Source organism: Fulmarus glacialis, unplaced genomic scaffold (genome assembly GCF_000690835.1).
Source record: "Fulmarus glacialis isolate BGI_N327 unplaced genomic scaffold, ASM69083v1 scaffold15447, whole genome shotgun sequence".
Classification (NCBI taxonomy): Eukaryota; Metazoa; Chordata; class Aves; order Procellariiformes; family Procellariidae; genus Fulmarus; species Fulmarus glacialis.
This window is the reverse complement of record NW_009221424.1, coordinates 43,565-55,572: the sequence shown is the minus strand read 5'-3', so window position 1 is coordinate 55,572 and position 12,008 is coordinate 43,565. Positions and strand designations below refer to the sequence as shown.

Below are 12,008 nucleotides of genomic sequence, written 5' to 3'. Positions count from 1 at the left end.
GTATGTTCATGAATGCCTTAGGAGAACTATGAAATGATTACGTGCATAGCTGAGATTTACCAGGCACATTGCACATTCTCCTCCAGACTGAGAAACTGTTGTGAGAGGAAGCAATTGAATTTTCTTCTGTCTGGCTAGCCTCAATGTTTTGATAAATAAACACAAAAATTTTGTCATGTTACCCTCTTTAATTGATGTCAAAAGTGTTAAAAAAGGGGAAAATCCAAAGACTTTTTTTTGACCTTTGAAATATTTTTTCATCTTACAGCCTTTTTCTAATATAATTATTTTCATTCAAAAAGCTCTCTTGGTTGTGTTTCCTTTCCATCTTGCAAAATAAGAAAAATGTCTGTTTAAAACAGGGGAATTTTCCTGTCAGTTGAAAACTCCAAAATATAGCAGTATTATGTATAAAATTGGCAATGACATTAAAAAAATGCTAAGAGTTTGTATTAAACAAAGGAGCCCTTTACAAAGACTGGAAAGCAACATTCTGCAGTCAGATAAGAGCTAAGGAGAAAGAATTTCATATTTGTCTCAGTTATGGTGTGTATTCCGTACCAGAGGTCTCTGCACAGGGTTTTTCAAGCGCAGATCCAGATGCCAGGTTTTACTTGTATTTTTAAGAACAGTACATTGTCCGTTATCTTCATAATAGAGACTTTAAATAAGAAAGCTGCATGTGACCTGCATGAAAGTGCATGCTGCAATGCCTCCTGGAGTCCCAGTTCCCCAGGCATCCACCCTGGGACTAGCTTGGAGCATGTCATGGCTCCTGGGCAGCCCGTAAACCCTTGTGTCTTTCCTGCAGAAACTAGAGCACAGGAGCACAGGAAAGTGGTGCATTGTGGGTCTCATCTTGAGATCCTGGGCCTGCAACATGACTGAAGAAGTGTGCACTTGTGCCTGGGAGCGCCTGGGAGCCCCACTCCCTGGGCTGATATTTTATGAAGATGTAGAGAAATATGCATTGATATTTTTCACGTGAAATAGAATAGAATAGAATAGACTATTTCAGTTGGAAGGGACCTACAACGATCATCTAGTCCAACTACCTGACCAATTCAGGGCTGACCAAAAGTTAAAGCATGTTCTTAAGGGCATTGTCCAAACGTCTCTTAATCACTGACAGGCTTGGGGCATCGACCACCTCTCTAGGAAGCCTGTTCCAGTGTTTGACCACCCTCAGTAAAGAAATGTTTCCTAATGTCCAGTCTAAACTCCCCCTAGCGCAGCTTTGAAGCATTGCACAGTAATGAAATAGTACCTCGTCTTTAAGCTTTTAGTTTGATTTGGTAGAACTGCTTGTGGAATAAGGCATAGTTTAACGCTAAGTACCAAGTTCTGGTTAAAATAAGTGGAGTGGAATTTACTGGACTTTGCTTGGGTTGGGACCTCTAGAGTGATATGACAAGCCTAAGCTCTAGACTGTCTTTTTAGTATTGGAGAGAACTGTTCAATTCCAAAGGACAATTAATTTTGTCCGAAGTCAGATGAATTATCTTCTGGAGGTGCTTATATCTCCCTAATAACTCTAAAGGAAAGCTATGATGACTAGCTTAGCGCCTAACATTTAGATACTTAATGTTGAATAGGAAGATGCTGGCTCGAAGACTTTACTCTCTGTAATGTGGTCTTCAATAGGAAGATGATCAAAAAAGCCCCTTCATTCTTTGTCAGTTTGGGAAGCTTTGGACTTTGACCACTATCAAATGTGATATAATATAAAAGAAGTTTCAAAAATGTTCATGTTCTGAGGATACACAGCTATGAGCTAAATTGGTGAATCATACTATGATGAGTAACACGTCCAGTATCTATTATTCAGCAAAAATTGGCAACCAGTGCATGTCCTTTTAGAATTGACTTGTTGGTATAATGCATAGCAGGTATTGATTATTAACCTCTGAAAATCTCTAGAAGGTGAAGGTGAATGTTTTCCTAAACAAGTGAAAGTAGTATTTTCAGACAGGTCATAAAGGGCCATCTTTTGGAAATGAGCATCCAACTTCTGGAATAGCTGAGCACCCACACTTTTATGAGGGGCAGAAGGAACTGCAATTGTCACTCTGAAAACTGGCTATTATTTTTAATATGTGGAGAAAAGCACACTGCAGAACAGAGAGAAATCAATATCTAATATATTACTATGTAACTATATGCCAAACCAATATTAGAAATAGAGTACTGTTAAAAAAAAAAAAAAATTACAAGGACAGAGAGAAATAAAAGAGAAATATTACAGGGCCAAAAATAAATCCATATTGAGTATATTTATCTACATTCCAAATCCAAATCTGCTCACCAAATCAATACCAGAGATAGACGACTAGTATGAAAAGAATAGAAATATTGCCAGGATGGAGAGAAATCCATACTGAGAGTGTTTATCTACATTCCAAAACAATATTGGAGAGAGCCTGAAGTCAGATATTTGTAATATTCCATTTAATCTAATTTTACATTATGGCATCCAGAGTTTAAAAGAAACTAAAAATTGAATAACATTCTTGGAAGAGGAGAAAGTGTACCATCCAACCACACCAACTGGCTGCGTATGAAGCCAAATGGTGTTCAGTATGTGCATTCCACTACTCTGAATCAATGCAGTTCTGTTGCTATCTATAAATACTGCTTACATTCTCACTTGCAGATGCTGGATTGTTTCTAAATTAATTACAGCTGCTGAAAGGAGAGGCGGTAATTTTATTTATGTTTCAATATATAAAATGTGCTGTTTATAACCCTTTTAGCACAAGGAATGAAAGGACCTCTGTTAGGTACCTTTACGTAGTAATGCTTTGCAGTGGGCTACTGAGATTCCTAGTATCAGGAGGCAGCATTAGTGGTGGCTCAACTACTACCAGTGCTGTCATAACCACTGCTTGAGTAAGACAACATAATACAAGAGAGCTAAAATGTGTCCCTGGATATGAGAAGAAAATGGCATTTTTCTTGTAACTGAGCCTGACATCAGTGTTAGCAATGTGGCTACGCTAGTTGTTGATCTGTGCTTCTCCGCATGAGCAACAGATGCGTAGGCTCTTTAAACAGCAGCAGAGGGGAAGAAAATGGAACAAGTATTACTGTTTTTTCTGGCAAAGTTGAAAAGAAATATTGCCTTGTGGTAGCCTCTTCCCTCATGTCTTCCTCTTCCTCTTCCAGGCTTTTCAAAAACAGCAGTAGTAATGACACACAATTAGAAAAAGCAGAAATTCATCATATAAACATTGTGTATAGGTTATACTAGGATGTTTCTGATAGGCCAGATGTATGGTAGTTGTGGTCAGTCAGTGCTAATACAGCAGTGTATTTCTCACATGACATTTTTGCAGTGTAAAACTGCTGCTAACTTCCGTCACATGAAACAATTTGGCTTTTGCTTTGACTGCTGTGAAACATGAAATACATACAGGATAAATCAATGATTTGCCATGTGTCAGTAGTAAATAACGACAGGAAGTGCTTTTCCTAATATTATTTAAGGGGCTCTATGAATAAATTAAGAAACAACCTCACTGTAAAACTGCTCTATCCTCCTGCCTCACTTCAGAGCCTCTGTCTGTAGACTCCTCACCATCTACTTTAATTTCAGATGAAGATTTATAGGAATAATACACATATATACAGTGACTACCAATACCTTGTGGTTCATAAAAAGGATGTGATTACAATATAAGTAAGTGCACAGACTGTAGCAAAATATTACCCATGGAAAAGAGTGATTGCACTTGTGACAGCCTCTTTGTTGCTATGGTATCTCTTTCCATGCCTTTGGCTAATCTGTCACTAGGAGAAATTTGCAGCTGTCTCAGCATGTTTCTCATTGCTAACTCAGAGACCCACTGTATCTAATTTGTCATTAAAATAGCAATAAGTGGTATGTACACATTTTCCTAAAAATACGTCCATGTTTCAGGAGGCGAATGAGCTGGTAATGGAAATACGATGACTTTTTCTGGAGTCAAGCTAGCTTTTTGTATTAGTCAGTAATTATTGTTTTGATCTAGCATCACAATTCTTTCATATCGAAGCTCTGTATTTTTTGTAGGGCACCTAAACACTAATCTTTTGGGACACATGGACATTTTGATGAAAATAGTTAGCATTCCAGCCAACATGTTACAAGGAATCATCAGTATTCAGGGCTATGCAAGTCACTTGTTTTCTTAAAAATAGCTGCTATATACCAAATTTACTTCTTTAATGTGAAGTTGGTGTGCCTAGTTCTACCCTATGAAAAGGTTCATGTTGCAAGTCTGCATTTGACATGAGTTTAGGCCTACAGCTTGATGATGTTCATTTGTAGGTCACAGAAATCTAGGCAAGTTATAGATCTTTTCCCCAAAGGCAAATGTACTTAAAAATACCCACAAAACACAAGTTATGATGAAAAGGATTAAAGGAAGAAGTGTTGTGGTGTGAAATGTTATAAGCAAAGTCATAGACTGAAAGGTCAGTAAAACTTGTTAGGCACGTGAAGATAATCCATACATTCAACTCCCAAGACATTTTCAGTCTCAAATTTTGTTTAGTTCTGTTCTGACTTTGAGTCCTATGGATGCTGATATTAAGAACTGAAAGTGAGGAACATCAAAAGAGAGAGAATGGGTTAAAGGCAATATTCATAGGTACAGCTCTTCTGGAAAGACAGAGCCTGTTAATGCACTACTTGAAAGAAAATAATTCTAAAAACAGAATAGTATTTTTATGTTTTTAATTAGGCTTTTGCCTAGAAGGCTTGCAATTTTTCCTTTTTTTTTTTTCAATCGCTTTCTGCATCTCCTTGTGAATATGCTGGGTCTTGTCTCTAGCTATTCAGAAGTGTTACTCTGATTTTTCTGTGAGTAGACACGCTGTACAAATAATGAGAAATGAAATATTTTGCAATCCCTTCATCACGCTCGCAGAGTGTTAGTAATATATGCTGTGGTTTATACATGTTTGTGAGGGAATAGTTTTTCCTAAGGTAAGACTGCAGCTAGCATCCATTGTAAAGCATAATTTCTGCATTCTGCAGAACCTGAAAATTGACAGAATTACTCTGAAATAAAAGGAAAATATTTCTGCAATATTTAAAGAAAAATGCAAGTGGATTTCAGTTGCATGTCGCTAATTAACTAACCAGTGATTTTTGCAAACATTACTTTCTTCCACGTGGGAATCCTCCACTCCATCAGTCCAGCCAAGAGGTTTTCTGCCTTTGTCCCAAAAGATGCGACTTGTGATTTATTTTTCTTTCTTTTCTTTTTTCCCCCAATTTGTCCTCTGCTGGCATGTTTGAGGTATTGACCTCATGTGTGAAGAATAATTTTCTGCCTCTGTGGTGGAAAATAAGAATGAGTTCTGAAGGCTGTATGTAAATTACTGGTTTTCTCCACTTCTCCACAAAGTGGAAAAGTCCTGACACCGAAATCAAAGACGTTTCCACTCTCATTTGCAGCTCCATTTTCTGCCAGTCTCTTTGCCCTTTCACAGCTGTGCAGGAAGGGGTCTTTGAATATCTAGCAGTCCTTTTTAGTTTTCCTGGGAAATATTTGTCAGCTTCTACTACCTCACAAGTTACCATATAGGAAGATGATATTCAAATGCCAGTATCGTGTGAGTCATGCTGGCATGCTCTGAAACCAGTGCTTCTTCCTTGTCTCACCCTCCTTTGCAGTCTGTAAGGGCTTCTTTGGATCATTTCTGCAAGTCAGAAACGATACATTTCAGCTCAGAAGGACTGGAGCATTCTAAAACCTCACATTACCTACTACCTAAACAGCTGCAGGCAGAACTCTTGCCTCTTTCCACAGGTATTTGGCACAGGCTTCAAAAACTGTGCATCACTGCTTAGTTGCAGAACTGATATGAGGGATTGGAAAAGTGGCCCCCCAACTGTCCAAAAGCTATTACTTTCAATTCTCAAAAATCCCCTATTTTTCTTGAGGTATTTCCTTACTCATTAGGACTGTTTATAGAAAACCTCAGAGGTACTGCCCTGTCGCAGCTCTGCTTTTCTGCCTTCTAATAGGGAAGGAAAGAAATGGATAACAATCAATATCAAGCGGAGAAAGTCAATCATACAGAGCATTATGCACAGTCACCGTTGGAGGAGTGAACAACTTCAAACCAGTTGAAATCGGATTACTCAGATATTATTCCCTTGCAGAGCAAAGTGAGCATGATTGTAAATCTTACTTATTTCTCCATAAGAATAATGAAGATAGTCCTGTCCTACCTAAGAACTGTTCAACATGAAGAAAAAATGTATTTCAGGCAAGAATAAGTAGAAGATTGATTTCATAGCTTGTAGTTTACTCCTTCTTCCACCTTGGTGAACACCAGGTTCATGTTAGGAAAGACACTACTGCTGTGTATGCAGAAGACTCCAAAGGACTTTATATGTTCTATAGAACGGACTTTGAGCTTTCTTCTACTGCATTATTAGCATACACAGATGATTCCTTCTCTGATCTTATAGTCCTGACCATCATACATCCCCTTCCATATCTGCAGTGAGAAGTATCATAGAGCTCTGAAGTGGAGATTCTGGGTGAAGCTACAAAATATCCAGTTCACCATGACTTATTTGTATAATGTGACCAGTAGACACATCATGGCAAGACGTCTAAAACCAGAAGTGAACACAAGTGTGTCTCCAGTTTATGAAGGTGGATATGGTCTCAAGGAAACAATGGATTGTGTCTAACCAACATGTGTCTACAAACTCAGTAATAGAAGATTTGAGAATTTTTATGGAGCTGCATATTTTAAGAGGTCCAGAACAGCTTTGCCTCTTCAGGTTCAAGAATGCCAGAAAATATCTTACTGATGCCAGCTAGAAGAGCAACAGCTTGTTCCTTCATCTTGAATTTAAGCTTTGTGGCTCAGGAACATGTCCCTGCCAGAAGAAGACCAAAGGACTTTACTTCTGCTTGTGCTGTTACCTGTACCTTCACGCAAATGCACTGAAAAATCATAGTAGTTGTTCTAGGATTCTGAGATCCCTCTGTCCTGCCTCCTTATCATCTTTTCACAGTGACCTTGGAAAATGAGAGCATAGCAAATTTATCATCTTCAAGGCATCATTCTAATTCCAGTTGTTAATAATTATTGTTCAACATTTTCAAAGTATGAAAAAGGAACAGGAGACTTTCTCCTAGAATGCAACTTGGCAAATTTGAAGCTGATTACTTGCAAAGCCAATTTCTTTTTTGTTGGTCATTCAAGGAACTACCAGAGTCCTTTTTCTCTCTTTGGACCTTAAAGCACATCATTGATACTTACGTTCCTGAAATTTGAAGGCAACAACCTCTTCAGAGCCTTTTGGTCTTTTTTTCATTACTTGAGATTTTAGAATAGCAGTGGCTAATTGTAATTAGCTACTCTGATTCATTCATACTTACCTTGTCTTCGGTCACACACTACTCAGAAGATAATGAGAAGATGCAGGTATGAAGACAACTGGCCAGGTTCTTTAAGAAAGACAAATTAAATTGAATACCAAAGCAGGTTCTTAGTTAAATTTCTAGAGTTCATTTTTTCTTTTGACAGGATACATCTTTTCTGTGTTCTGTGATGTTCAGAAACAGTATCAAGGTGATGCCCGGTGCAGAGGAGTTATAGGCAGTTGTAACTTTCACCTGGAAATCACCATAATACTCAAACAAGAAGACATTTCTAACCAGTTCAAGAATGATGCTAGTAACGTGCATCAGTTTATCATGAGTTCAGGGCAAATGCCAGGGAAAAGTATCAGAGCCATCATTTTCTGGAATTAACACCAGTGTGTTATGCGATCTGCTTCCAAGAATGCCACAGGAACTTGTGACCACTACATGTAAAAAATGCAAGAGAATGACAGTGAAATTTTGTCACCTACACACAACTTCAAGCATGGATGGTGGATATGCTCTCTGTTTTTTGTTTAATTTATTTACTTATTAAATTGACAGTACTAGTTTCTCTTTTCCCTTCTTTTTCTCTGATGACCAAGATGATTACAACTATTAGTTGGGAATCAGCAACCACAATCTTGACTACTTCTTAGTGAACCAGACTTTATGTATTTTTCCCTGGGCAATATGAAATCCTTCTAATTGTTCATCTATGACATCTTTTAGGTGAAAAGCCCTTGAGTCTTCCTTTTCCCTGGTTCTATTAAGACTTGAGACAAAGTGACAGGGATTTTTCTGAAATCCTCCAAATCTGCCACCTTTCTTCTGTTTCTTCTCTGAATTAGAGTGATGGCATGATGGGTACTCATACTAGAGAAAGTTAAAATTAAATTCCCTTAAAATAATTTTATATTCTCTGAATGGGTACCCAGTACGCTGTCAGCACCCACTACTTTGGCTAAAATTTCTGCAAGCATGGGAAAGTCTTTTCTTCATGTGAAGATTCTAAATGGATGGAAAGAGAGAGGAAAATGACCGAAGGGTTTCAAGTTGATGACTGATTCATTGTTTTTAAACATTTTTTTTCCTGCCTGGATATTGCTCTGCTGTTTTCTAACTTGTTTTTTAGTTGTCTTATATTCCCTTAGCTGTGGCAGTATTCCTGGAGCCAAATGTGAGTGCACTACCTCAAAATGCCAGCAGTGGAAGCTGGTAAGCAAGTGGGGAAAAATCACCAGAGGAATCTCTGAAGCTTGGGACAAAGGCAGAAAACACATCAGTACTGCACTAACAGAGCAGCAGGTACCCTCATAGAGAAGATAAAATTACAGGTAAGGAAATAATTTACATTTCTATTTTGATCTCGTCCAAATGGCTTTTTACTCACCATTCAAAATCCCAGAAAAAATAACACACCATAAACAGCTGAAGAAGAAAAAGATATAAAATGTGATGAATTTAGACTACCTGATTTTTTCATGGGGATAATTTGAAGTTCAATCTTACTCAATTTCTGGAAAAAATATATTAAAAGATGAAAATCTGTTATACCTATTAGGCAATTTAAAACCTCATCCTAGTTTTAAAACAAGCTGGGTTTTTTTTTGTTTTGGGGTTTGGTTTTTTTTTTCCATTTTTAGAATATTAAACACAGGAAACTGCTTGTTACAGGTTTTCCTTTCCAATCAAGAACAACAGCAGACAGTTTTTTTAGGTAAGTGAGGTCAGATAAAGCCAAAGACAGAAGGACTCTGTTCCCATCCCTCTTTCTCCATTTACTTTCTCACAGTTGGAAGGGTAGCATGAGTCTTTATTATGCTTCAGTTTCCTCATCTGTAAAAAGGAAGAAGGTTGTTTTTATCTTCCACTTGAGATGACTAGATGGAATAAGTGGTGTAAAAGAGAAGAAAATTACATTTATTTAATTAATTGTCTTGCAGTCTTTTATGCCGCCATGCTGCAGTCCCACTATGGAATTGTGATCACCACAAAAACCTCAAGAGGATATATCCTTGTCTGAATTGCTACAGTTATTATCTGTTACAGAAAGTAAAATAAGGTTTATGTTTAAGTCATCTTTTAATATAAAACTGTTGTCTGTAAATGAAAAATTTTGTGATGTTAAAACAATTCTACCATAAACTTAATTTCTCTGCTGAGTTACAGAAACACTGAGAAAGTTTAGGTATGTGCACTGTAGAGGCATTACCTTTTGGAAGAGAATAATAATGAACATTTGAAAGACTAATGAATTAGATTTAGCCTTGATATAACGAATATATCTTCATCAGATACACTAAGATAATTGTCCCAGTGAGTTGTATCAATTAAGTTTATTTTGTAAACTATCAAGTTCAAGGAAATAAGAATTCAGAGCCATATTAATTTGTTTCATAATATTGAAATGTGTAGAGATTTTATTAAAGCAACAAGTTATCAAAATTATGAGTTTAATCTTGTAATGTATGTTTCTAATGATCTGCAGCAAAACATTTGAGTTAAAAAGCCTAAATTAAAAAAAAAAAAAAAAAAAAATTTTTTTGTAAGCATTATTTAAAGACATTTAGGTGATCTTTTGAGGTGCTGTGCAACCATTATCAGCAGGTCCAAAAACTACCTCAAATATCTAGATAAGTAACTAACTGTCTGAAGTGAATATTGTCTTTTGACATGTGTCATCTGTTACTTCATGGTGTTTCCTGTAACCTACTAAGCATAGAAATAACTGTAAGTAGAGTTCTCCTCAGAACGCTCACATTTTTCAAATTTTAAACTTTCGGCGTTTTTTGTTTGGCGTTTTGGTTTTTTTTTCCTACTTTAAACATATATGGGAAGAACACACTCAAATCTTTCATTTAGAAGGAATCGTATTCTGACTTCTTGGCTCTTTTCTGTACCACAGGTCTACCCATGGACTTATTTTCAAAGAACTTTTCAATTTCTATTTTATCATAGTTAAAGATTGTTGATATACTTGCAAAAATGGGCGTTATCTATCAGTTTCTATTGTTTTTTTGGTGACAAATCAATGAGTTTGAATTTGAGTATGTTTAAACCTTTTCCTTTGGGGTTACTGTTATTGCTTGGGGGTGTTTTTGAGACCATGCTCTTTTGCTAAGAGAAGTTGCTCTGATTCTGAAATATGTTTTTTCCTGTCATTTTGTACTTTTCCTTGTAAGTTAAACAAAATTCCATCTATCCCAATTTTGTTTTCTGTAACTAATTCCATAACAGTGTAGTACTTGACATGTGTTTGTTTCTTAGGCAAACGTGTAAAACTCCTCAAGTCCGAATGGAGAAGTAGAGAAAGGAGGTTTCTGCTGTGCCTGATGACAATTTTTGATTTTTCCACACACACAAAATATTCTGGCTCCATGTTGGAGCACTAGTTGTGATGAATCCTAGTCTTGGTCGGATTCTAAGGAAGGGCCAGAACGTTCGCTGAGGAATAAAGAGTCAAACCACTCCAGAAAATGTGTTCCAGCCCTGGTTTATTACTCACAGAGCAGCAGGTGTGTACAAATACAGGTTTACACAGTATTAACAGGAATTGTTGTAGCTTACTCATCATTGTAGTTGCTTAGTTTGCTGCAGATGCCCAGGAATCGTGGGTTATTTGGGCAGAGCTTCAGGAGGGTGGTTGGAGAGACTCTGCGTTGCGCTCCTAAGCAGCCTCTGTGTGTCAGTCGGATGCTTCTGGGAGCCTTTAAACGTCTTTCTTCAGTCACTCTCCTTTCAAAGGTAGACCCAATTGATAAGTTACTCACTATCACGGGAAAACAACAGGTGCTTTGGAGCAGAGAACAGCACTTAAAAAGGAAGTACATCTTGGTACATTCAGTTAGGTGTCGTTTTGTAGTTGAAAGCTCAGCATGCCGTACTGGATTACTTAAAATTCAGAAAAAGTTGGGAAAGGAGTATTTCCACTGTATTCCTAAGAAACGGTAGATGTTGTCTGTTTAGTCTTAAAACCATGTTTAAGATTAAGAACTCTGCCATTTTCAGGAACATAGGCTATGCTCTAAAGTATTTTTCCTTTACCTATTTTTCTAGTCCTAACTTTAGGATTATTTGGAGCAAGTGGAAAGCTCAATTTACATGTGAAAGATTTCCAAACCCTTTTAGTTTTAATTACAATTTTTAATACTGATTTCTAGATCTTCATTTTAACACCAAAAATCTCCGGCTGAAATCATTAAGAGCAGTGGGAAAACATGAAATACAGAATTATACTTCAAATGGCATTGTGTGAAATGAGTTTTCAGCGTGTTTGTTTCTTTCTAATGGGAAGTCCTAAGCACAAGAATTATCATAAATGCAGTTCTGATTAGTCACAGTGCAATAAAAGTATGAAAGAATTAAAAGCTTTAGAGTCTGGTAGTTATCAAAGACATTGGAAACTTTTGAGCCATTTAAGTGTACTGGGAAATGTTCTGTTTAATTAATAAAATGAGTTAGAGATGTTTGCCAAAGGACAGACCTGAGGATCTAGAATTCTAAATTGCTCTATTACAGGCCTGGGAACATGTTTAGACTAACACTTTTCATACTGCAGTGTCTAAAATAAAGTCAAGGGAAAAATTTAAAGCTCTTGCATCTTGACATCAAAAGTTAGGTAGGGCCAAA

General features: G+C 37.0%; 1 protein-coding gene across 1 annotated transcript in view; it reads left to right on the top strand.

Moving 5' to 3' along the window:
* The window catches only part of FAM19A2 (family with sequence similarity 19 (chemokine (C-C motif)-like), member A2), a 53,126-nt gene that overhangs the window by 34,521 nt on the left and 6,597 nt on the right, over nt 1-12,008 (top strand). Inside the window, exon 4 of the mRNA XM_009581117.1 lies at nt 10,647-10,894. Within this exon, the coding sequence (XP_009579412.1) occupies nt 10,647-10,658 (12 nt within the window). The 3' untranslated portion in view covers nt 10,659-10,894. The remainder of the gene's footprint in view (nt 1-10,646; nt 10,895-12,008) is intronic.